General features: G+C 42.1%; 1 protein-coding gene across 14 annotated transcripts in view; it reads right to left on the minus strand.

The window, feature by feature from the left end:
• ATP6V0A1 (ATPase H+ transporting V0 subunit a1) overlaps positions 1 to 24,132 on the minus strand; it is a 65,067-nt gene extending 40,935 nt beyond the window's left edge. For 7 of the 14 annotated variants that reach the window (XM_064369317.1, XM_064369312.1, XM_064369316.1 and 4 more), the window contains exons 1-8: positions 24,059 to 24,132; positions 21,989 to 22,152; positions 15,979 to 16,057; positions 13,387 to 13,484; positions 11,910 to 12,038; positions 5,191 to 5,294; positions 4,796 to 4,922; positions 2,326 to 2,408 (exon numbers count right to left, since the gene is read on the minus strand). In XM_064369317.1, coding sequence (XP_064225387.1) covers positions 2,326 to 2,408; positions 4,796 to 4,922; positions 5,191 to 5,294; positions 11,910 to 12,038; positions 13,387 to 13,484; positions 15,979 to 16,057; positions 21,989 to 22,105 — 737 coding nt within the window. In that variant the 5' untranslated portion in view covers positions 22,106 to 22,152; positions 24,059 to 24,132. Of the gene's footprint in view, positions 1 to 2,325; positions 2,409 to 4,795; positions 4,923 to 5,190; positions 5,295 to 11,909; positions 12,039 to 13,386; positions 13,485 to 15,978; positions 16,058 to 21,988; positions 22,153 to 23,814; positions 23,835 to 24,058 lie in introns of those variants that run through there. The other 7 variants (XM_064369320.1, XM_064369314.1, XM_064369319.1 and 4 more) reach the window with 3 other exon arrangements.
• Between the last annotated feature and the right edge of the window lie 2,896 nt (positions 24,133 to 27,028).

Consider the following 27,028-nt stretch of genomic DNA (forward strand, 5'->3'; position numbering starts at 1 on the left):
GTCCTGGCACTTGAGGAGGCGAGGCTATGCGTTCAAGGCCAAGCTGGGCAATATGAGAACCTCGCATTCATGGAAAAAAAAAAAAAAAAAAATCTCAGAAAGTAATCCTAATGTACCAGAAGGACCAAAACAGGATTAGGTCAGATGGATGTATTAAGTCAATACTATTTTTTTTTTTGAGATAGAGTTTCACTCTGTCACCCAGGCTGGAGGGAAGTGGCATGATCTCGGCTCACTGCAACCTCTACCCCCTAGGTTCAAGTGATTCTCATACCTTAGCCTCCTGAGTAGCAGGGATTATAGGCACCTGCTACCATACCTCACTAATTTTTGTATTTTTAGTAGAGAAGGGGTTTCACCATGTTGGCCAGGCTGGTCTCAAACTCCTGACCTCAGGTGATCCACCCACCTTTGCCTCCCGAAGTGCTAGGATTACAGGCATGAGCCACTGTGCCCAGATTAAGTCAACACTATTTATGTGAAATGACCTGCAGACAGAGCAATTATAACATCTGAACTATCTTGACATTCTCTGTAGCTATGAAATTTCTTTGAAATTTAAAAAAAAAAGGCAAATCATATTGTAGATTAAAAGAGAGGGATGGCATGGAAAAAATTCTGTCCCTAGGCCAGGCATGGTGGCTCATGCCTGTAATCCCAGCACTTTGAGAAACTGAGGTAGGTGGATTGCTTGAGTCTGGGAATTCAAGACCAGCCTGGGCAACATGGTGAAACGTCATCTCCACAAAAAAATACAAAAATTAGTTGGGCATGGTGGCACGTGCCTGTAGTCCCAGCTATTTGTGAGGCTGAGGTGGGAGAATCAACTGAGCTCGGGAAGTCAAGGCTGCAGTGAGCTGTGATCATGCCACTGCACTTTAGCCTGGGCAATGGAGTGAGGTGCTGACTCAAGAAAAAAAAGCTAGGCACAGTGGCTCATGCCTGTAATCCCAGCACTTTAGGAGGTGAGGTGGGCAGATCGCTTGAGATTAGGAGTTTAAGACCAGCCTGGTCAGCATGGCAAAACCTCATCTCTACTAAAAATAACAAAATTAGCCAGGTGTGGTGGCATGCACCTATAGTTCCAGCTACTTGGGAGGCTGAGGCAGGAGAATCGCTTGAACCCTGGAGGTGAAGGCTGCAGTAAGCTGTGATTGTGCCATTGCAATCCAGCCTGGGTGACAGCACAAGACTCAAAAATAAAATAAAATAAAATAAATCTGTCTCTAAGGCAGGATTCCAGGAAATTTAAGGACATAGCATCTATGCTAAGTATGGAGACTCACCGTCCCAGAATAATATGGCATTTATAAACCGTGAGTCCTTAGAGTTATTTTTTTCCCAAGTTAAGGAAATTGTGGTTCTTCTTTTTTTTAGTTTTTAATAGAGATGGGTCTCACTAAGTTGGTCAGGCTGGTCTTCAAATCCTGAAGTCAAGCAATCCTTCTGCCTCAGCCTCCCAAAGTGTTGAGATTACAGCCATGAGCCATTGTGTCAGGCCAAAATTGTGATTCTGATGGTATTTTTAAAAATGAATTTAGGAGTGGTGGCTCATGCCTGTAATCCCAACATTCTGGGAGGCCGAGGCAGGAGGATCGCCTGAGGTCAGGAGTTCGAGACCAGCCTGGCTAATATGGTGAAACTCCATCTCTACTAAAAATAAAAATAAAAAAAAAAATTAGCTGGGTGTGGTGGCTTATGCCTGTAATCCCAACTACTTGGGAGGCTAAGGCAGGAGAATCACTTAAACCTGGGAGGTAGAGATTTCAGTTCGCTGAGATCGCACCATTGCACTCCAACCTGGGTGACAGAGCGAGACTCAGTTGTGCAAAAAAAAAAGAATGAATTTAGGCCTGCTGCAGTGGTTCACGCCTGTAATCCCAGCACTTTGGGAGGTTGAGGTGGGCAGATCCCTTAAGTCCAGGAGTTCTAGTTCAGCCTGGGCAACATGGTGAAACCCCATCTCTATGAAGAATACAAAAAATTAGCCAGGTATGGTGAAGCACGCCTGTAGTCCCAGGTACTCTAGAGGCTGAGGCAGGAGGATCCCTTGAGTCCGGGAAGTCAAAGCTGCAGTGAGCCGTGATCATGCCACTGCACTGCAGCCTGGGTGACAGAGTGAGATCTCCCGTCTGAATAACAAAAATAAAAATGAATTTAGGCTATTTCTAATTGATTAAAATATCCCCTAACAGTATTAAGAGATATATTCACTGTGTCAAGGTAGACTAAAAAGGATTTGTATTTCACTATTCTGAACTTTAAGACTGTTGAGTAACTGGGCGGCATGGCTGTGCACTCCTGGTAGAGGCATGCCTCTCTTACCCTTCACAGATTTTCTTGACTCTGTTTTTCAGCTGATCGCCTTGGAAGAAAATGATAAACACAGACTTGTGCACGTAGTCACCCTAGGCCCCAGAATAAAAAAACAACAGTTCAGACTACTGTATCTGGATGAAAACCTCTTAACCAACTTTTTTGGTGATGTAAGAATAACAGGCATCCTTTAAGGACACGGCAATCTTGCACTTTCACCACTCCCCTCACTCCATTTCCTGAGCTTCACCAGAAGAACATCTGCCTTATTATCTCTAATCCACAATTAACTTACTCTGTTTTTTTTTCACTCAACCAGGAGCTTGAAGCTAAGATGATGCTCCCCTTAGCACTATGTAGACTTATTTACCAATTCACCTTTAAATCTTATTTTGCCTGAATGACAAAAGTATAGGAAAGAAAAGAGAAGGAAGCCATTTCTGTCTGTTCTGGGACTTAGAAATTCTTAGATAAAAGGGGCTAATAACTACAAGGAACTGAGTCCCTGGGAGGAATGCTGGTGTGGAATCTCACAATTCAAGCTAATCTGGACTTTATAGGGCAGGGAGGAAGGCAGTCCATTCCAAATACCAAGTTTATATCTGAAGTATGATGCAAGAACTGGAAGGAAAGATCAGAAAAAAAGGTATATGGGGTATTAACCAGAACTGTCTCTGGTTGCCTGTATTTTCTCATAGACACAGCATGTACAGCTTTAATAATAACAAACAAAACTTTAGAAGGATAAAAGGAGATGAGGAGTGAAGAAAATTAGGCTCAAGAGTCTTAAATCCCTAAATTCTCCAGGCTAAACTAGAACCCATTCTTTGTGCAGCTGCTCTGTTACAGATAACCAGGGTCCCCTTTTGGGGATTTGATAAAATAACCTTTCTGTTGCCAAGAGGAAACTTGACTGAATATTCCTAAGAACAGTTCCTCATTAGTGTGACTGCAGATTACGATGTTTCCACAACCTGACGGCGTTTGGCAAGATTGTGAAACTACTAGGCAGGGGATTCACCTGAAGTGTCACCGCACTCCTCCACGGCATGGAGGATAAAAGCCATCCTGCTGCACAGCCCACCCCATCTGGGAAATCTCACAATTCAATCTCTCTTTTTAGGAAAAGAATACTAATTTAAGAAATTCACAAAATAATTTAGAACAGAAAAACTAACTTCAGGTTTCTAAACAATACTAGTACAAAAGCAAAGCAAAATTTTTGCAGTACGTTTAATCTTTACTTATACTCCCTGAAATCAGGACTCACCATACCTAAATGCAGGTTCAGATGATAAACTCTGTCCCATTATGGCAAATGCCAAGATGTTAAACTGTTTCTACTTCCTGAAGTACTGGCTGGGGAAGATCATCCCATTTTGTGCAATATCTATTCTTTAACTAAGGGAAGATCATCCCATTTTGTGCAATATCTATTCTTTAACTAAGTTTCTAATCCTTCCAACAAACAAAAGACAAAAAAGCCTTACCAAGTAAAATTTCATCAGCTTATAAAGATCACAGTTTAGAAAATCTCTTTTTTTTTTGAGACAGAGTCTCACTCTGTTGCCCAGGCTGGAGCGCACTGGAGTGATCTCGGCTCACTGCAACCTCTACCTCCCAGGTTCAAGCCATTCTCCTGCCTCAGCCTCCTGAGTAGCTGGGATTACAGGCCCATGCCACCATGCTCAGTTAATTTTTGTATTTTTAGTAGAGATAGGGTTTCACCATGTTGGTCAGGCTGTGGTGTCAAACTGCTTGACCTCGTGATCCACCCGCCTCGGCTTCCCAAAGTGCTGGGATTACAGGCGTGAGTCACCATGTCCAGTCTTTCCTTCTCTTTTTATACACGAATATTACCAAATTTGGGGCCGGGCATGGTAGCTCACGCCTATAATCCCAACACTTTGGGAGGCTGAGGCGGGCAGATCACTTGAGGTCAGAAGTTTGAGACCAGCCTGGGCAACATGGTAAAACCCTGTCTCTACTGAAAATACAGAATAAGTGAGCTGGGCATGGTGGAGCACACCTGCAATCCCAACTACTCAGGAGGTTGAGGCAGGAGAATCACTTGAACCCAGGAAGCAAGGGTTGCAGTGAGCTGAGATCGTGCCACTGCACTCCAGTCTGGGCAACAGAGTGAGACTCCATCTCAAAAAAAAAAAAAGAGACCAAATTTGGAACCAGATGTCTTGCTTTAATTCTCTTGCAAATAAGTGAGAATAAAAATTTCCAATCAGAATAACATCCACACGGGTAAGGCTTGAAAATATTTATATGTCATATACACATCATATATCCATGTGTACATATGACAGGAATTAACTTAGAGGAAGTACTTCAAATTCTCCAATTAGAGCAGAGTTAAAGATAATGGCTACTCTGTGGAAGGGGTGAATTCAGGTGGCCCCATGCTGCGTTTCTGCTCTGGGCTCCCTTTACAAGACCTACTCCACAGGATGCAATCTCCTTGTCTTACAGTCACAGGATCCTCCAGGGGGTTCTCGATTTCAGCCTGTCGCAGGAACACATTTCCCCGGCATACTCTCCAAAGCATGCGCTCAAAAGTAGGGATGCGCTCCCGGTTAATGACACCAGCCACGAAGCTGTGGGGAGAAGAGGCAGACTGGAAACTCTATTTCATGTCATGGGATGGAAGGTTTTAAGGCAAAGTCTTATTCCCAGACTCACTTCTGGACCCAGCAGACAGCTAATAAAGCAACTCAGGCACGAATCCAGAGTCACAGTCTTAACAGGACTATCTCAGAAGAGGCCATATCCTGATAGCAAGTGAATCCCCAATCTCACTGCTCTTCTGAAAAGCAGAGATGAACATGGCCCCACTGAATACAGAAAGGTTGACATGGCACTTACCCAAGTCTTAAAGGCGTGCCTCTTCCCATCTCACTTGGCTCCAAGAGGGATGAGGACTCTTCCAACAGGTCTGGATCCGCCATCTGCTGATGATGCAATTCAGCCTGAATTCACAAATCAATTAATATCTAATGAAAATAGTTAGTGGCATGCAGGGAACGAGGAACCAGGAGACAGGTTCAGAAAATAAGGATGAAAAAGAAAGCAAACCACCAAAAGCCAAGATATACCCACAAAAAGACAAGAATAGGGGATGAAAACAAAGAAAATAAATTTGAAGTAAAGAAAGCATAATTGCCCCAGTAAAGCATCTGGGGAAATGGTTTTAGAAATAAGGAATAAAAAAAAATCCATTGAATAATGGTGACATGTATAAATCTGTTACCTGGTGGAAGCCATTTTCTCTCCTCTGTTTCTCTGAATAAACCATGGAAGTACCAGGAAATACCTCTGCATGTAGATAGGAAGCTAAAATATCTCTCCCTTCTGTGCAATAATGAAGAGGCTCTGCAGATACTCTCAACATTGAATTTCTAGGCAGCTACAAACTAGAATTTTCCTTGTGTGAGAATGTGAAAGACAGAGGCTCTCTTTCCAATGAAGAAGCAAGGCACTGCCACTGTCTTTGAATACTGTGTAGTCTGGTGAAAATCAGAATGGGCAGCTCCAGATACCTAAGTTTCCAGCCACTTTAAAATTCAGAACATGAGAACTTTCATCGTGGCCACTTACAGAATGATCCAAGCCATGGGATTTAAAAAGTATTTATGTCTTCAAAAGGATAAGAAGCATAATAGCTGGGCAGGCCTGAGCCTCTACTGCAACCATAAAGAGAAGAAAAAGTAAAAACATATCTGAATGTCCTATTCCCCAAGTAGGAATCTCCTAAATAAGTTCACATATGCTTTATAGTTGTAGGATTCTTGAGAACATAGCTCAAGAATCAAGTAAAGTGAAGAAAAAGCAAGACATAATAAACCAAACTGGAGCTCATGGGCTGGTTTAATTGGTGCGATTTAAAATGATTTCCACCATGACAGTTTATACAATGAAATGAAGGAAAAGAAGGATCTTCCCACACACAGGTCTACATTTCCTAGCCTCTCTCTACCCAACTCATCCTACCACTCTTTACTCCCATTAGAAAGGAGAAGCTGTGCCAAAAGAACAAAACAAAACAAAATAAAAACAGTCCAATCAACTTCTCCACTGCCTCATCTCCCCAACTTGAATATCCAGGCACTACCTGTTTGACCAAAAACTAGAAGTAAGCCAGAACAATCATCCTCTTCAAGAACACAACAAAACAAAAAGTCAGAAGAGTTTTTCTCTATCATTTTCATTCCAAATTTCAATTTAATTCTATTCCTGTCAGCCACACTATTAAAAAGTGGCACAGGGACCATCATTTGATAAAGTCATAGGATCATAAACACAGCAAAAAAGGGGGAAAACTGTATAAACCAGATGATAAGCCTGAAGGCCTAAAAAATTGAAAGCAATTGTTTTGGGAAGTAACGATCAATACCAGAAGAGCAGAGAAATACTGTAATGAGATTGGAAAAGTTTAAGATGAGATCATGGAGACACTGGTTACCACTTGCTGTTACATGGAAGTTGAGGGGGTTTTTTTTTGTTGTTGTTTCTACTTGGAATCAAATCAGCTGACTGCAAGCAACTTGTTCTCAGGATCCTGATGATTACAGCATTTCAACTTATTCTAGGGATATCCCTTGGCAAAAACCGGTGAGCCTGACTGCTACTCACAAGATTCCATTCTGCTTGCCTGCATGTTTCACAAGACCTGGTTTAAGTCAACCCCAAATATCAGACTCAATGCAAACACATGTGCTCTAAAGTGGACAACTGATGGAACAGCAAACAGCACTTAGCAACTAGACCACTTCAAAGACTCTATCTAGGACCCTCTGAGAATAAAAAACAACAGAATTAAAATTCAACATAAACTTGCATTTGAATTGCTAATTTTACCACTTCATACTTAAGAATTCTGTCTTAGAGAGAAAAGTTACAAATTTTTAAATAAAAGTATGCCTGATGGGAAACTGGGAAGACTAGAACCACTCACTAATTGAAGGCCTTTAAAGCAGTAATCTAAAACCATGTTGTTGAGTATCTAAATCTTAGAGCAGGGGTGTCTGATCTTTTGGCTTCCCTGGGCCACACTGAAACAAGAAGAATTGTCTTGGGCCACACATGAAATACACTAACACTAATGATAACTAATGAGCTAAAAAAAAAAAAAATTGCAAAAAAATCTCATAATGTTTTGAGAAAGTTTACGCATTTGTGTTGGGCCACATTCTAAGCTGTCTTGGGCCACATGAGGCCTGAGGGCCATGGGCTGGACAAGCTTGTCTTAAGGGTATCTGGGTCTTCTAACAACAACATTGCAAATGTTCCTCGGCATTACTTGCTATGTCCTCTGCTTTACCCCTTTCTCCATTCAGATACTGAAAACCATGCCTTACAAAAAGGAAGTAGCAGAATTTCAGTTCTGTTTCTATAGCAATGAAGTATAAATAGCGCACCCAGTTCAAGCTATGTCAGTTACCAAGAACAAACAATTACTGCCATCTACATCAAGAAAAAAATTGTATTTCATCACTTAAGATATTCACCCAAGCCCCAAAGGAAATGGTAGATGGGAAAGAAAATAAAGAAAGCAGATGGATGGAAAACTGAGAAGGAAAGGAAAGCAGGGATCTGCATGCCATTAACCATTACTTTTCCAGTCTTCTTTATGTTCTCATATGTTATGGTGCTTATGGTAAAAGATGCAGAGAAATCTCTCCAGCTCTTACAGTTCTTCATAAGCAAGAAGACTGAGAAAAGGATAATCATTAACAAGTCATTTTAAATGCCCTAGATAAGAAATGACCAAGTCAAATTTGTAATCATCTTTAATCATAAGAATATTCAATATATGTTTATTTTTCCCCTTATACACACCCTGCCAATCATAACTCCTATGCCTAAATATAGAATCATTTTCCAATTTAGGCATTTTATGCTAACTCATTACTGTGAATTACTGATTGTACTCACCAAATTATAAAAAATAAGAGTTTAAAATTGGTAGTGTTTTAGGCCCTTTGCAAATATTATAATTTCAGACATGGAAGAAAATCTCATGAAAAATCCTGTTTCCAACATTTGAGGGTCCCAAGTGTCCTATCTTTTGCATTATTTGAAGTGCACTTGCATGTGCAGATGCAAAGTTGTGGCACTGACACCTGAGCCTTCTGCCAGGCAGCAGCAGGGCAAGGTCTACGGAAGGGGACCTGGGTAAGGCTGTGAGCTAATACAAGAACAGGCAAGGCAGAGAGGTTCTTGCCAACAGACTTCTTGCACTGCAGTGAGGCTGCTAGGAATGTAAGGGGAATTGATGACAAAAGCAGTGTGAGAATCTCTCTAAGTCACTGTCTTGTGCTCTAAGTACTTCCAGATATTGGGAAAATAAAATAAAATAAAATAAAATAAAATAGGAGGGGGAAAACAATACAGCATGAATAGGGAACAAAGATCAAGACTTAGAGTCTGCCTTCTCAAGACAGGCATTTAGTGTTTAGACTTACCAATCTTCAAAAAATAAAATTCCAAAATCCATAACTTATGATTTAAAAATATTATTTTTCCAAGTGGTTCCTCTTATTTTCATTTTCTTTTCATTAGGAAAGTAATAGTTTAAATAATTATTTCCCTTAAGGGAATCCATCTATCAGTCTTTATTCAGAATTTCTCCAAAAATGAACCATAATAGGAAGTTGGCTCTCATTCTTAAACTTAGGAGGTCTTAAAAGACATTTTCATATAAGATAGCAGCAATACCTCAGCAGTAAACTAAAGAGTATAACAAAATGGAAAAAAAATGGGGACAGGGAGGGTAAAAGAATTAAGCTCCAAATAATGCTAAAAAGTAGCTGAGCTCTATTAGGCCAGGTTTACATCAGATCTGTGGGCAGCAGCTTGGACATGTTTAGAAAAGCACACATCTGTGAACACACAAAAACTTCATGTTCTGAAGTGTTTCTTAATATGACTGAATGATACATTCCTTGAACACAGGGACCACGTCTTACTCATCTTGTGTCTTACAACGAGTAAGTGCTCATTATGTGCTCAGTGAATTAGTGATCAAGAATACAATAATGTCTGGGTAGTGAGCATACTGGATTTGCAGGTTCGTTAAAAACATATGGCTTAAGTGGCCATGCCTATTGCAAAAGACCTTAAACACTTAGAAAGAGTTAATCATACTGTCCCACACCCTCTAATGTGATGCCATTAGGGACTGGCAAAAGAAGTTACCACTAGTCTCAAAATTCTCGACTCCATGAGCAAGCTGAATATTTGTGCTTTCTGATTCTTGGAAGGACCAGGCAATTAAACTCATATGAGGTTTTCCCCCTTCCCTTGCCCCAGCAGATCCTTTTAATTAAATGGCTTCTCTGAGTCAAATCCTTAAATAAGTGAGGAATGTATCACCTCCTCAGCAGACTTTCTCTAGCCCAGCAGTTTTCAAACTAGCGTGCCTCAGGATCACCTGGTTAAAACAGATTGCTAGGCCTAATGCCTATAGTTTCTGATTTAGTAGGTCTAGGGTGGAGACTGACAATTCATACTTCTGACAAGATTATAGGTGAGGCTGCTGTTGTTGGTTGAAAACCCCTGTTCCAGCCTAGAGAATTATGGATAACTACTATCACATTGGATATTAACAAAAATGAAAAAAGAAAAAAAAAAAAAAAAGAATTACGGATAATTGATCTCCCCTCAAACGATAAAAATTTCTGAGGTGAGGCAGTTAAAAACAATTTTTAAAAAATAAAGAAAAAAGATAAATGTAAAGTAAAACTGAGAACACAGCAGATGCTAACTAAAATAGGCCTCTACCAGGCACAGTGGCTCACACTTGTAATCCCAGAACTTTAGGAGACAGAAGTGGGTGGATCGCTTGAGGCTAGGAGTTCGAGATCAGCCTGACCAACATGGTGAAACCCTGTGTCTACTGAAAATACAAAAATTAGCCGGGGGTGGTGGTGAGCACCTGTAATCCCAGCTACTCAGGAGGCTGAGGCAGGAGAATTGCCTGAGCTTGGCAGGTGGGGGTTGTAGTGAGCTGAGATCACACAACACTGCACTCCAGCCTGGGCAACAGAGTGAGACTCTGTCTCCAAAAAAAAAAGGCCCTCTATATTTAAAAGCTTTGCCAAGTTGTCCTGCTGAACAAAGGAATTAAAGAACTAGAGGAAGGCACATTGAACAGCGACTGTAACAATCCCTAAAGTGTCTAATATTGTCAATCTGGTGGCAAAGACATCTGTCAAGAAGATAGTTACTGTACTTTAGGCCATCAGAGAAACCACATCCCAGTTGAAAGCTAAGACTCCTCCTCAGGCTGAGTTAGGAAAAGAGAGCCTTCTATAAGCCTTGCTTCAGATCCTTTCCATGGGGTCACCTCAGCACAGTCATCTGGACTAAGTCACCTACATTTTTTTTTGAGACACTCTCGCTCTGTCGCCCAGCTACAGTAAAGTGGCTTAATCTCGGCTCACTGCAACCTCTGCCTCCCTGGCTCAAGCAATCCCCCACCTCAGCCTCCCGAGTAGCCGGAACTACAGGTATGTGCGACGATGCCTGCCTAATTTTTGTATTTTTTGTAGAAATAGGGTTTCAGCATGTTGCCCAGGCTGATCTCGAACTCCTGGGCTCAAGTGATCTGCCCCCTTCATCCTCCCAAAGTGCTGGGATTGCAGGCACGAGCCACCATGCCCAGCCGAGTCATCCACATTTTTTTTTTTGAGACAGAGTGTTAGTCTGTCACCCAGGCTGGAGTTCCGTGGAGCGATCTCGGCTCACTGCAACCTCCACCTCCTGGGTTCAAATGATTTTCCTGCCTCAGCCTTCTGAGTAGCTGGGATTACAGGTGCCCACGACTTCACCTGGCTAGTTTTTGTATTTTTAGTAGAGACAGAGTTTCACCGTGTTGGCCAGGTTGGTCTCGAACTTCTGTTCTCAGGTGATCCGCCTTCCTCAGCCTCCGAAAGTGCTGGGATTACAGGCGTGAGCTACCATGCCTGGCCTCATTTACATGTTTAGCCCAGGAACTTATTAACATTTTTCCCTCTAAGGTAATGCATCTGAGTTTATGTGATAATGGAGGAGTTTCAAACAAGCATCCTACCAATATTTCCCATAGAGTACAATGAAAGACTCTTGAAAAATTAGTGTGACGTGTGCTATCTGAAGTACTCAAAAATGTGCTCGAAGGTTTATAAGCAAACATAGAGAATAAAATAAAAATTTGATGACAAAAGGTTTGGTGATTAAACCTTTGTTATAATTTTGTCTATAACCAAATGTTTGTTTCTTCAGCTTTGACCTTAACCATATACTTACCTTATAAGTATAAATGTAATGTAAAAATTTATACTATGTTTATACAACTGCTTCAGGATTCCTTTCCTCATCTTGAGATGAAAAATTGAAGAAAATGTGAAAAAATATAAAACCATGGCTGGCTGTGTACTGCATGAAAAATGGAACATAATCTCACATTTCTTCAACTAAAACAGGGTGCAAAAATGGCATTGCTTCCAAACTAGCAAATTAAAATAATTACTGGAATAAAAATATGGCCCACTGTGTGAGTGTAATATCAGCTGCTCAAATACTAAAAGAAACAATAGTCTGACCTCATCAAAAAATTGCTGAGTTTTGCGCAGTATAAATTTTAATTCAGTCAGTTCCAGGAAGTTTCTCTTCAGAGCTTCCTGGTTTGTGTTGATTTCCTTCAGTTCATTTTCAATCTTCTCAAAATTGGCCTAGAAAAAAAAGAAAGTAGATTAAGCTAAACTCAATGCTTGTTCTGAAAGACATTAAATAAATTCATCCCACAGAACTGTTGCCAAGCTGATAGTTAAAAGAGATCTTGCACTTGCCTAGCAAACACTATGATTTTACTAGAGCAATTTTATTTGTTCTTTTTTTTTGAGATGGAGTTTCATTCTTGCTGCCCAGGCTGGAGTGCAATGGCATGATCTCAGCTCACCGCAACCACTGTCTCCTGGGTTCAGGCGGTTCTCCTGCCTCAGCCTCTCAAGTAGCTGGGATTATAGGCATGTGTCATCATGCCCAGATAATTTTTTGTATTTTTAGTAGAGACAGGGTTTCTCCATGTTGGTTAGTCTGTTCTCTAACTCCTGACTTCAGGTGATCCGCCTGCCTCAGCCTCCCAAAGTGCTGGGATTACAGGCATGAGCCACCGTGCCCAGCCATCAATTTTCTTTATGAATTTTTTTTGGCTTAAAATAATATTCCCTGGGCTGAGGCAGGTGGATCACTTGAGGTCAAAGAGTTCAAGACCTGCCTGACCAACATAGTGAAACCCTGTCTCTACTAAAAATACAAAATTAGTTGGGCATGGTGGCATGCACCTGTAGTCCCAGCTATTCAGGAGGCTGAGGCAGGAGAATTGCTTGAACCCGGGAGGAAGAGGCTGTAGTGAGCTGAGATCGAACTACTGCGCTCCAGCCTGGTGCATGGCGACAGAGTGAGACTCTGTCTCAAAAAAAAAAAAAAAAAAAAAAAAAAAAAAGTTGATCCCATAGCAGTACACGGTAGAATGACAAATACCAGAGGCTATGAAGGGTGTGTGAGTTTTTAGGGGGATGAAGAAAGGTTGGTTAACGTGGACGAACACACAGCTAGATAGAAGGCATAAGTTCTAATGCTCAATAGCAGAGTAGGGTGCCTGTAGTTAACAGCAATGTACTGTATGTTTCAAAATAGCTAGAAGAGAGGAATTGAAATGTTCCCAACACATACAAATGATAAATATTCAAGGTGATGTATACTCCAAATACCCCCACTTGATCACTACACATTCTATGTATATACCAAAATATCACATGTATACCATAAATGTGTACAAATATTATCCATCAATAAAAAAGAGGGGACATTCATTTGAATCCCACCTACAAGAAACTTACAATCAGTAGCTAATGCTGACAAAGTTAGCAAGAATTAGTCTACTCTCCATCTACTAAGGAAAGTAATTTCTGCATTTAAGTAGAAAGAAAGTTTTCTGGTTTTCTCAGAACTGTTTACCTCTTCTGTCTTGAAAGTATGAAATTAAAATATTTTAAATAAAAAAAAAGAAATGTTTACCTCTAAGTCAATCATGTCCCGGGGGAAGGGAACCTCTGGGTTTTCACCTGTGTCCATAATTGGAATGTTAGCTTTTCTTATCTCTTTCTCAACAAATCCTAAAATGACAGAATCAAAACATTCATGTCTAATTGCACATGTTTGAAATTGCTTTTTTTTTTTTTATATGGAGTTTCGCTCTTGTTGCCCAGGCTGGAGTGCAATGGAGCGATCTCAGCTCACTGCAACCTCTACCTCCCGGGTTCAAGCAATTCTCCGGCCTCAGCCTCCCAAGCAGCTGAGATTACAGGCATGTGCCACCATGCCCAGCTAATTGTGTATTATTATTATTATTTTTTGAGACAGAGTCTCGCTCTTTCGCCAGGCGCCAGGCTGGAGTACCGTGGCACAATCGTGACTCACTGCACTCTCCACCTCCCGGGTTCAAGCAATTCTCCTGCCTCAGCCTCCTGAATAGCTGGGACTACAGGTGCACACCACCACGCCCAGCTAATTTTCGTATTTTTAGTAGAGACGGGGTTTCACTATGTTGGCCAGGATGGTCTCAATCTCTTGACCTCGTGATCCGCCTGCCTCAGCCTCTCAAAGTGCTGGGATTACAGGTGTGAGCCACTGCACCCGGCATGATTTTGTATTTTTAATAGAGATGGGGGCTCACCATGTTGGTCAGCCTGGTCTCAAACTCCTTACCTCAGGTGATCCACCCACCTCAGGCCCCTAAAGTGCTGGGATTACAGGTGTGAGCCACCACGCCCAGCCTGAAATTGTCATTATTTAAGGAAAACAATTAACATCTAAAGCCTGGCTACAAAACGTCTTATTCAAAAAAGATACTTTTATATTAATATATTCATATACACGTAAAATACATTCTTTTAATATAAAAGTAGCACCTTTTTTCTCCACATCCCTCTTTCTCTGACCTCACATTCTCTAATACTCCAAAGGCCTTCTTTCCTTCTTCAGGTCTTAACCCTGGCCTTCAAGGCTGCACCTCTTCTTATGCAACTGCCACTCCGAAGTATGACAGTTATAATTATAGATATCATAGGCAAAGCAGAGTTACGGAAGAAGAATATAATGCAATATAATATCTCACACTTAACACACTAGTGAGACAACTCCAGATCTAAAGGGGTTCATTAAATTTGAAAACAAGCAGGTCAGTTTTTTTTTCTTTTTTTACTTTTTTATTTTTATTTAATTAATTAATTTATTTATTTCTGCACCGGCCCCTACTTTTTTTTTTTTTAAGAGACGGAGTCTTGCTCTGTTGCCAAGGCTGGAGTGCACTGGCGCAATCTTGGCTCACTGTAACCTCTACCTCCTGGGTTCAAGCAATTCTCCTGCCTCAGCCTCCTGAGTAGCTGGGATTACAGACATTGGTCACCACATCTGGCTAATTTTGTATTTTTAGTAGAGACGGGGTTCCACCATATTGACCAGGCTGGTCTCGAACTCCCAACCTCAAGTGATCCACCTGCCTCAGCCTCTCAAAGTGCTGGGATTACAGGCATGAGCCACCGCACCTGACCAATCAGTTTTAAGCATAAAAAATAAAAATAAAAAAGCAGAACATGTAATAAGGACCCAAAACACCAGAAAAGTGTTTCAGGTAATAACTACAACTTTTTTTTAGAATGGCAATCAAATTCACTTACCAGGTAACCATAAGCTGGCTTAGTAAAGTGGCAAGATCATGAACTTTAGAGCCAGACAGAACAACAGGGCTTCAAATATTGATTCCATCATAACTGTTTATGTCCTAGGGCAAGTCACTAAGCCTCTCTGATCTTTAGTTCCCTCAATTATTAAATGAGGTAACACCCATCTTGAAAGAATGTTATGGGGAATGAAGGAAATAATGTATATGAGCAACTCAGTCCTCAACAGAACTTTAATAAATGTTAGTTTCCTCTCTCATAAATAGCTCAAATTAAAAGGTGGCTCTGCTGACAAAAACTGATGGTGGACTGGGTCCTATTTCTCAGAATTCTATAATGTAGCTCTGTTATTTAAAACTCACAAGGCCAGGCGCAGTGACTCACGCCTGTAACCCCAGCACTTTGAGAAGCTGAGGCAGGCAGATCATGAGGTCAAGAGATCAAGACTATCCTGGCCAACATGGTGAAACCCCGTCTCTACTAAAAATACAAAAATTAGCTGGGCATGGTGGCACGTGCCTGTAGTTCCAGCTACTCAGGAGGCTGAGACAGGAAAAACGCTTGAGCCTGGGAGGCAGAGGTTGTAGTGAGCCGAGATCATGCCACTGCACTCTGGCCTGGTGACAGAGCGAGACTCCATCTCAAAAATAAATAAATAAATAAAATCTCACCAAATAATAATAATAATAACCACAGTTTTCAGCTTGAAGCATGTTATTTCAAATGAGGTTTCCATGAATCACTATTTAGCCCAAAGACCAAAAAATCTACTTGCATACAAGAAATTCACCTTAACATCTCCACTGCTAGACTTTTCCTTTTCCTTTTCTCTTATGGCACTTTCTTTCTCTATTAAGAGGACCCATGTCACTAATCTAAGACAAATGATTCATTAAAGGTACACTACACATGACCAAAATGCACATACGAAGCTTTCGATCCATTTCTTCACATCTTCTAACTTCATTCACAAATTTCCTTTGGAAAACATTCACATCTGGATTTAACTGAAAAATAAAAACACAATAACAAACATTGAAACATTGGATTTATTTCTTCTGTTTCTCAAGCAACACATTCTGCAAAGTGAAAAACTAATTTAGTGTTAATGCATGGATGCAATACTAATAAAAATTGTCTATTGATCTAAAAAAAATTGCTTAATGGCCATTCACACCACCTAAGAATAAAAACTTCCTCCCTTGTTGCTGTAACATTATTAGAATGGAGGCAAATTAGGTAAAGCATGGTGGTACAAAATGTTCTTCCTAGGCCAAAAGTCTGAGTGAGCTTCCTTCCCACCACTTAAAATCCGGGCAATGAACACCACAGAAGCTCTCTCTGGTTTTCCTTCTCTTTTTTTCCAAGCAGAAGAGGAACTTCTCTTGTTTTTCTGTACCAAGGCCTTCACCTTCTCAGTGACAGGCTTGGTTTACTCATTCATATGCCAATACACCACAGGTAATTTTCTTTTTTTCTTTTTTTGAGATGGAGTCTCGCTCTGTCACCAGGCTGGAGTGCAGTGGCATGATCTTGGCTCACTCTGCCTCCCAGGTTCATGCAATTCTCCTGTTTCAGCCTCCGGAGTAGCTGGGACTACAGGCGCACGTCACCATGCCCAACTAATTATGCATATTTTTAGTAGAGACAGGGTTTCACCATGTTGGCCAGGATGGTCTCGATCTCTTGACCTCATGATTCGCCCGCCTCAGCTGCCAAAGTGCTGGGATTACAGACGTGAGCCACCGTGCCTGGCACCACAAGTAATTTTCAAAGTAATATGACAGATGTTCTGGAATATAAAAAACAAGTTCCTACTCACTAAAAAGGTTGCAATCTGTTGGTACAGTGGCTTACACCTGTAATCCCAGCCCTCTGGGAGGCCAAGGTGAGTGGGTAGCCTGAGGTCAGCAGTTTGAGACCAGCCTGGCCAACGTGATGAAACCTTGTCTCTACTAAAAATGCAAAAATTAGCTGGGCATGGTGGCAGGTGCCTATAATATCAGCTACTAGGGAGGCTGAGATAGGAGAATTGCTTGAACACGGGAGGCAAAGGTTGCAGTGAGCCGAGATCAGGCCACTGCACTCCAGCCTGGGCAACAGAGGGAGACTCCATCTCAAAAAAAAGCTTGCAATCCAGCTAGGCACAGTGGCCCACACTTGTAATCCCAGCACTTCGGGAGGTTGAGGTGGGTGGATCACCTGAGGGTAGGCATTCAAGACCAGCCTGGCCAACATAACAAAACCCCATCTCTACTAAAAATACAAAATTAACCAGGTGTGGTAGCATGCACCTATAATCCCAGCTACTTCAGAGACTGAGGCAGGAGAATCGCTTGAACCCAGGAGGCGGAGGTTGCAGTAAGCCAAGATCATGCCACTGCACTCCAGCCTGGGCAACTAAGCGAGACTCGTCTCAAAAAAAAAAAAAAAAAAAATAGGCTGGGCGATGTGGCTCACGCCTGTAACCCTAGCACTTTGGGAGGCCAAGGCAGGAGGACTGCCTGAGCTCAGGAGCCTGAGACCAGCCTGGGCAACATGGTGAAACCCTGCCTCTACTGAAAATACAAAAAATTAGCTGGGCATGGTGGTACAGGCCTGTAATCCTAACTACTCAGGAGGCTGAGGCAGGAGAATCAATTGAACCTGGGAGGCGGAGGTTGTAGTGAGCTGAGATTGTGCCAATGCACTCCAGCCTGGGCAACAAAGCAAGACTGTGTCTCAAAAATAAATAAATAAATTAATTAAATAGCTTGTAATCTAATTGAGAAGATGAACCCAACCAATAAAATAGTATGTGATAAATTCTATAAAAGTAACATAAATAAAGAACTATATTTACTCAACATGTATGAAGCACCAAATACGTGTCAGACACTGAACTAGGCACTGGAGAAAACACAAAGAGTAAGCTATGTCCTCGATTTGAAAAGTTGAACAACACAATTTATGAGCTTAATCACGTATGTGTGTATATGTATTATATGCATACACACATAGAAACATAAAAACACACTCATACATATCCATGCATTCAACAGTTCTCTCTTCAAGAACTCAATATATTAATATTAGAGGGAATCTAAGGTAAAAATTTTTATTAAAGAGAATCATTAATAATAACAAGCTATGTCCCAGTCTTCAGCTCCACAGAAGAGACAGATGCAAACCAATTATTACAATTTGTTGTGATAAATGCTATTAGGAAAGAAGTAACAGATTCGGAAAACTGTTGGCAGTTTCTTACAAAGTTAAACATATACCTTCCCACCCCTAACTGAGCATTCCACTACTCAGTTACCATTGACCCTTGAACAATGTGGGTTTGAACTGTGCTGGTCCATTTATACACAGATTTTCTTCCACCTCGGCCACCCTGAGACAGTGAGACCAACCCCTCCCCTTCTGCCTCCTCAGCCTACTCAACATAAAGACAATAAGGATAAAGACTTTTATGATGATCCACTTCCAGTAAATATAGTTTATCTTCCTTATGATTTTCTTAACAGTATTTTCTTTTCTCTAGCTTACTTTACTGTAAGAATACAGTGTACAATACATATACAAAATATGTATTAATTGACTGTTTATGATATTGTTAGGGCTTCTGGTCAAAAGCAGGCTATCAATGGTTAAGTTTTGGGGGAGTCAAAGTTGTATGCTGCAAAGATTTTTTACTGCATGGGGGGGATCAGCACCCCTAACCCCTGCATTTTCAAGGGTCAACTGTATTTGCTTAAGAAAAATCAAAACTTGTTGGGCCGGGCGCGGTGGCTCAAGCCTGTAATCCCAGCACTTTGGGAGGCCGAGGCGGGTGGATCACGAGGTCAAGAGATCAAGACCATCCTGGTCAACATTGTGAAACCCCGTCTCTACTAATACAAAAAAATTAGCTGGGCATGGTGGCGCGTGCCTGTAATCCCAGCTACTCAGGAGGCTGAGGCAGGAGAATTGCCTGAACCCAGGAGGCGGAGGTTGCAGTGAGCCGAGATCGCGCCATTGCACTCCAGTCTGGGTAGCAAGAGTGAAACTCCGTCTCAAAAAAAAAAAAAGAAAAAGAAAAATCAAAACTTGTAAATTAAAAAAAGACTTTTACAATAATGTTTACTTCAGCTTTAATCATAATACCCCAAATGAGTAATAACAAAAGAAAGGATGAAAACATTGTGGTATATTCATAAAATGAACTATTTATCATTCGGCAATTTTTAAAAATAAACTACAGACACATGCAAAAAACAGAAGCTAAGTGAAAGAAGTCAGACATAAGAGTTTGCAGTGTGGCTTAGTGCAGAGGCTCATGCCTGAAATCCCAGCACTTTGAGAGGCCGAGGCAGGTGGATTGCCTGAGGTCAGGAGTTCGAGACCAGTCTGGCCAACATGGTGAAACCCTGCCTCTACTAAAAATACAAAAAAAATTAGCCGAGGCGGGGCAGGGGGAGGCGGTGGTGGCAGGTGCCTGTAATCCCAGCTACTTGGGAGGCTAAGGCAGGGAAATTGCTTGAACCAGGAAGGTGGAGGTTGCAGTGAGCCAAGATCACACCACTGCACTCCAGTCTGGGTGACAGAGCGAGATTTCGTCAGTTTCAATGTTGGTCAGGCTGGTCTCAAACTCCTGACCTCAGGCGACAGAGAGAGACTCCATCTCAAAAACAAAACAAAACAAAGAGTTTGCAATATATGAGTTATTTACATATATGTCAAGAACAGGAAAAACTAATCCTATGATGATAGCAATCAAAACAGAGTCTACCTATGAAGGGTAGCAACTGACTAGCAGTAAACACAAGATACTTTTCTGGACTGATGAAAATGTTCAGGCCGGGTGCAGTGGCTCACACCTGTAATCCTAGCACTTTGGGAAGCCAAGATGGGTGGATCACCTGAGGTCAGGAGATGAAACCCCATCACTACTAAAATACAAAAAATTAGCCAGGCATGGTGGCCATGACCCTATAGTCCCAGCTTCTCAGGAGACTGAGGTAGGAGAATTGCTTGAACTCAGGAGGCGGAGGGTGCAGTGAGCTAAGATCGCACCACTACAGTCCAGCCTGGGCAACCAAGTGAGATTCCGTCTCCAAAACAAAAAAAAGTTCTGTATCCTGATTGGGGTGCTGGTTACAGAGGTGCATAAAGTTATCAATTCAGCAAATTGTTCTATTAAGATGTGTACATTTCAGCCAGGCACAGTGGCTCACACCGGTAATCCTAGCACTTTGGGAGGCTGAGGCAGGAGGACTGCTTGAGTCCAGGAGTTCAAGACCAACCTAGGCAAAATGATGAGACCCCATCTCTAATTTTTTTTCTTAATGTTATAAATTTTATTATAAAAACAAACCAAAAAAAAAAAAACCACAAAAATTAACAGAAGTAGAAGAAAACAAAAAATCTGTTGGCTGGCATGGTGGTTCACGCCTGTAATCCCAGCACTTTGGGAGGCTGAGGCAGGTGGATCACCTGAGGTCAGGAGTTCGAGACTGCCTGGCCAACATGGTGAAACCCCGTCTCTACTAAAAATACAAAAATTAGCTGGGCATGGTGGTGCTCACCTGTAATCCCAGCTACTCGGGAGGCTGAGGCAGGAGAATCGCTTGAACCCAGGAGGTGGAGTCACACTACTGCACTCCAGCCTGAGAAACAGAGTGAGACTCCGTCTCAAAAAGAAAAGCAACAATAACAACAAAAAACCCACACATAGAAGTAATAAAAGCAAAAAAAAGATCACTGTACGGGTTACTTCTGGGGTGGAAGAAAGAGGACTGGCATGGAGGAAGGATGCAAAGAAGGTTTCTTTTTTTTTTTTTGAGATGGAGTTTCGCTCGTTACCCAGGCTGGAGTGCAATAGCGCGATCTCGGCTAACTGCAACCTCCGCCTCCTGGGTTCAGGCAATTCTCCTGCCTCAGCCTTCTGAGTAGCTGGGATTACAGGCACGCGCCACTATGCCCAGCTAATTTTTTGTATTTTTAGTAGAGACGGGGTTTCACCATTTTGGCCAGGCTGGTCTCGAACTCCTGACCTTGTGATCCACCCGCCTCGGCCTCCCAAACTGCTGGGATTACAGGCATGAGCCACCGGATTGTTCATATTCTTTAGATAGCTTCTCCAAGTGCCCAGTATAATATTCCAAAATAATGAATATTCAGTATATGCTTATTTATATACTATATATCTATATCTGGATATGTCAAATTTTGATTTTTTTTAAATGTCAGACTGGATGGAAAAACTACTATATATACACACATATATATACACATACACACACACACACACACACACACACACACACATATATGTATGGTTTTTTTTTTTTGAGACGAAGTTTCACTCTTGTTGCCCAGGCTACAGGGCAATGGCACGATTTCAGCTCACTGCACCATCTGTCTCCCGGGTTCAAGCGACTCTCCTGTCTCAGCCTCCCAAGTAGCTGGGATTACAAGCACCCACTACCACCCCAAGCTAATTTTTTGTATTTTTACTAGAGACGAGGTTTCACCATGTTGGCCAGGCTAGTCTCAAACTCCTGACCTCAGATGATCTGCCCGCCTTGGCCTCCCAAAGTGCTAGGATTACAGGTATGAGTCACCATACCCAGCTAATATATATTTTTAAATATCCTGCTATAGGTGTTAAAGAGCTCCCCCAAAAAGTGAAAGCCCTAATCGGGTTAGTTTGGTAACCTCTCCCTGCATCCCAAACAATTACCGGGAGAATACTTAGGATTGTCCTCAAAGTGGGAGCTAGCAAAAGCATAGAAGGATTGGCACAAACATTCTCACCTCTAGAAAGACAACTCAAAATGTGCATTCTGCCAAAAGGAAGCCAGTGCTATAACATTATTTTTGCAAATAAAAAACAAAACATTCATCACAAGGCATCTGACCATGATAACAACAGAGTTCAGCAGTCATCAAGTCGCAGCCCCACAACTACTTACATCACGAAACTGAACCTTTCCGAGTTCTCCTAATTCACTGACGCAACAATAAGCAGCTTCTGACTGTAGAAAAAGCTGGGCCAGTGTCATTTCTTCACTCCGGAAAAGCTCCCCCATGGTGGCAGAAAGTACCAGTCAACTGAGTACCTGGATTTCTCTCCAACCTGAAGCAAGAAGATAAATGACATAACTTTGGAAATTACCAAGAGGGCTAAGAGCAAATGACACCCCACTAAGGCTCTTGTATTTACATTTCTTCCACCCCATGAGGACAGGTCAACAACTGTTTTGACATCCTGCCTAGAAAGAAGGAAAGGAGAAACTGCAAAGGCAGTTCCTGAATCCTGTCCCACAGAGTGCCAGATGAAAAGTCACTTCAGTTGCAGTCAACATCAGGATCAAATGACAATATTTTGGGCAACTCAATAGGTAAGAATGTACCCAGATTAAAGACAGGAACTGGGAACCCCAAACAACTCTTTAAATACCCAGGACACAGTATTGAGGCAGTGACTTCCACAATGTTCAATCTGGTTTTGCTACTGCAGGAAACAAACAGAAGAGGCCTTGATTACCCTCTCATTAAGATGTCTGCCTTGTAACTGTCCTTTCCCGTTCTACTGACAATGCGCATTTCTAAAAGCCTAAAGTTCTGGCACTATCCTAAAGCTATGGCTACACTAAAGGGTTTAATCTTCCAGATTTCTCAGAAAACAATATTTCCTCCCTTAGGAATTCAAACAAATTACCATTATCTGGAAAAAGCAACCAGCTTGCATATTAAGCTCAATTTCAAATCAAGCATGACAGGAACACATTGATAATGACAAAGCATTTTTATCAAGCCACAGAGAATAAGCCTTCCACCTCTGCAGCTTTCTGTTCTCATCCCTACCTTCAAGATTAATTACATTCTTCCATCTGTCAAATCTCATGAGCCAATAAAGGTTTCGTTTTTAGGGCTGTCTTAGGGTTGCCAAGAATGAGACAACTGGCGCTATCAGTGGTCCTGAAACTGCAATTATTTATTCTCGATCAGCTAATGTAAGGCACAGCCCATCCAGTACCCAAACTTCGCAAAACGTACAGTAGTTTTAGTGTCATAAGGGCATCTATATTGAGTACTGACAGATGAGTCTGACATCAAAGGAAGATTTACTCTTCTGGAAGGCTGGGAAACATTTTGAGAAATCTGAACGAACAAACCTTCGTGCATTTGATGTTAAAGACAACAACACACGCTCAGACACAAGCAAGGATTTTTCTGAAGAGAATATGTAGGTTGACTTTAAGATTTTGTACACCTGAATCATCCAAATCAGCTGTTACCAGCACCACCCTTCAACAGAGAGATTCTACAACCTCTAAACATATAAAATTAGGCCTGATCAGCATAGTTCCGAGGCTGCGGATAATGATAGCCTCCAACGAGTCGCCTCCCTCCTCCTGCTCTTTAATGATTACAGGTCTCCCAAGAATATCTCTTTAGCAATGGAGGCTAACAGAAAACTAATTAGGCCAAAGTAGCTCTGGACGATCACAAAACAAAATACGAAGAAACAGCAACTCTGCAAAAGATGAGTCCAACTACAACGCCCCCGCGCCCTGCCTCGAAGAATCTCACTCCAGTCATCCGGTCCTCGCCTCCTCCCAGGGTATTCACCTGCTTCATTTCCTGTCTACCCAATGAGCAGGAATTCTCTGGACCGGGGCACATCTACCTTGGGATGGGAAAAAAGGAAAGGAAAGCCTCCAAACTGAGAGACTCTTTAAGAAGCCCCCTAAATTCTTCTGCCTATCCAATAACCTCCGGTTCCTCCGCCTACCTCTTGAAACAGGGAAGGGATTCAGGGCTTCCAAAGGACAGTGAGCCTCCAGTTCCAAAGGACAGTGAGCCTCCAGTTCCTAAGGACAGAGGAGAGGTGCCCGAGGAGGGGACGAACCCTCATTTTATCTCGAAGACTTAAGGTCCCTGCTAATTCCTTTGACAATTAAGGGGGCTCTTGGAAGAATTTCCTACATCCATCGAGGGCCGCTCCCTGTCGCGCTGCACCTACAGCCCCCGCTCACCTGCCACCGCCGCCGCCACAGCAGCCGCCGCAGCCAAACCCGCAGTCTCCGCAGCTCCAGGAGCAGCGCTTCGACGCGCGTGCGTCCGCAAAGCCCCGCCCCTGCGCCGCCGCCGGCCCCCGCCCCCGCAATGACCTCATCTCAGTTGGCCAATGGAACGCGGCCTCGCCTGGGCTGCCGCAGTGCAGAGTCACGGGGGTCGCAGACGAGACCCAGCGGGCTGACGCCATCTTGGCCTCTGTGCGGTGTCCCCAGGCCACATCCTGGGGTTAGCGGGTTGGCCGGTTGACGGGTGGGGCTGGAGGTGCAGGTGCTCGAGGCCTTAAGTTCCCGAGCCTCCCTGAATCCTTTTTCCTTACCCCTTAAACTGGGCAAGGTAGTCTTTTCTCTCTATTTTCATATTCGAAGAATTAATTCACACACACACACCCCCCCAAAAATTAATGTCTTCTCTTTCTTTTCTTTTCTTTCTTTCTTTCTTTTTTTTTTTTTTGAGACGAAGGCTCTGTTACCCAGGCTGGAGTGCAGTGGCGCGATCTCGGCTCACTGCAGCCTCTGCCTCCCGGGTTCAGGCGATTCTCCTGCCTCAGCCTCCAGAATAGCTGAGATTACAGGCATGCACCACGATGCCCGGCTATTTATTTTCTTTTCTTTCTTTCTTTCTTTCTTTCTTTCTTTCTTTCTTTCTTTCTTTCTTTCTTTCTTTCTTTCTTTCTTTCTTTCTTTCTCTTTCTTTCTTTCTTTCTTTCTTTCTTTTCTCTTCTTTCTTCCTTCCTTCTTTCTTTTTTTTTCTTTCCTTCCTTTCTTTCTTTTCTTTCCTTCTTTTGAGACAGGGTTTCACCATGTTGGTCAGGCTGGTCTCGAACTCCTGACCTCAAGCGATCCACCTGCCTGGGCGTCCCAAAGTGCTGAGATTACAGGCAAGAGCCGCCATGGCCTGCCCGCCCGGTTATTTCTATATTTTTATTAGAGATGGGGTTTTGCCATGTTGCCCAGGCTGGTCTCAAACTCCTGGCCTCAGGTGGTCCACCCATCTCGGCCTCTCAAAGTGCTGGGATTACAGGTGAGAGCCACTGCGCCCGGCTGTCTCTTTATTTTCATATTCACAGAATTAATTCACACAGACACCCAAAGAATTAATGTCTTCTCTCTTTATTTTTATATCTAAAGAATTCACACACATACCACCCTTTCCCTTTTCCCTTATTTTACAGATGAGAACATTTGAGCCACAGACTAGGAAGCGGCCTGTAGTAGAGTCTTTAATGGGCTCTCATTTGCCTAAGGATGGAAAACCTCTTTTTCAATGGTACATGGTTCATGCCTTCCAGCAACTTCCCTCTCGGGGTCTATTTTTCTCTATTTAACAGGAAAAACTTCATCAGATCATATGTTGTGAAAATAAATTTCAGACTTGTTTGGTAGATTGATGTGGGCTCATTTGACCACTTAAGAGTTTTGAATTCCTCAAATTTATTTTAAAAACATTTTTTATGTCTTGTGCTCACTTGTAAATTAAAGATTTAAAAACATTTTTAAACGCAAAAGTGATGCCTATTATTTTAAAAATGCTGTTATCAAATATTGATTTGGATTCCCTTTTCTTGCCCTTTTTAAGAGGGGTAGGGATCCCAGGTCATTTGTGGTTACCAGAATTGTATCAGGAAAAACTCAGAAAACCGGTTATTTAGTCTCCGTGGGTGGTAGAACCCTACTGAAATTCAAGTGTAATGAGGGAGATAATCTGGATAAAAACTTGTTGCTTATAATTTTGTCTGCCTGACAAAACATCATCAATCCTGCTTTAGCAGCCTAAACAAAATAGTAAGGGGCAAAAATGGACTTTTTATTTGAATCTATTATCTTATATTGTAAGTGAAGATACAACTTGACTTCGATACAATCTTCTTAAGACAGAGTCTTGGAGAGACCCAGACCCCCCTTCTCCCTGCCCCCTAGCTGTCAACCCTTCTGGCAAGACAGACAGGGACCCACATTTGAAAGCCTGCCAAATTAGAGAAAACTATTACACAATGTCATTTCCTTCCTCTGAAACTTAAAAAAAAATTAACCTCAGTCAGCTGCTTGCTAACCACAAATTCTTCATACTCCACCTTTAAGATAGCCTTTCCTCTGGACTTACTTCAATTCCCTTGAACTCTTTTCATAGCTTCTTTGAAAGGATATGCTCTCAGAACCCCTATTCTGTTTGCTTCCATCTCCTGCCATCAATCTTTCCCCAGTGTTCTATTTATTTTCCCTCCATGCTCTCTTCCCTGATTGTCTTGCCTTTGGTCAAGCTTAAATGTTTATGTGTAGGACTCATCTGTTTTTCCACCTGACTTCCTTCTCCAAGGCTCAGAGATGGAATTTCATACTGCCTGCTGGATAGTGCCTTTTAGGCAGCAGATGCTTGCTGAGGGCCTACTGTGTGCCAGAAAGGGGTACTAGGTGCTGGGGATAGGAAAATGAAACAGACATGCTTCTTATCCTAGAGTAACTCATGGTTCAGTGAGAAATAGGCGGCCCAAATGGCAAGACAGAGAGGAGTCCAATGATTAATACTTAACTATGTGCCAGGCACTTTTTTACATGCTTGGTAAATACGATCTCATTTAATCCTCACAACACCACTAGGGGGCAGTTACTATCATTATTCCCATTTAACAGATGATAAGGTAAAGCTGAGGCATATGTCTGGTAAGACCAAATTTAAAATGCTGTTGACCACACCTACAGCCCTAGAAGACATGAGCAATTCCATGTGAGGCTTGGCCAGTGACACAGTTCTGAATATCTAAACCGAGCTATTCCCTAGCATTTGTGAAAATAGCTAAAAAACAGTTACAAAGATTTGTTCTTCACTACCACGAAAAGGAGAGAACAGAGGTGGGGATCTAACTGATAGAGTCTCAAACAGTTGTGAGAATTGTCACTGTAGTGAAATGATTAAATGTGTTTTTTTCTCTT

This window comes from Aotus nancymaae, unplaced genomic scaffold, assembly GCF_030222135.1.
Source record: "Aotus nancymaae isolate 86718 unplaced genomic scaffold, 86718_ANA_hifiasm-v0.15.2.pri h1tg000089l, whole genome shotgun sequence".
Taxonomy (NCBI): domain Eukaryota; kingdom Metazoa; phylum Chordata; class Mammalia; order Primates; family Aotidae; genus Aotus; species Aotus nancymaae.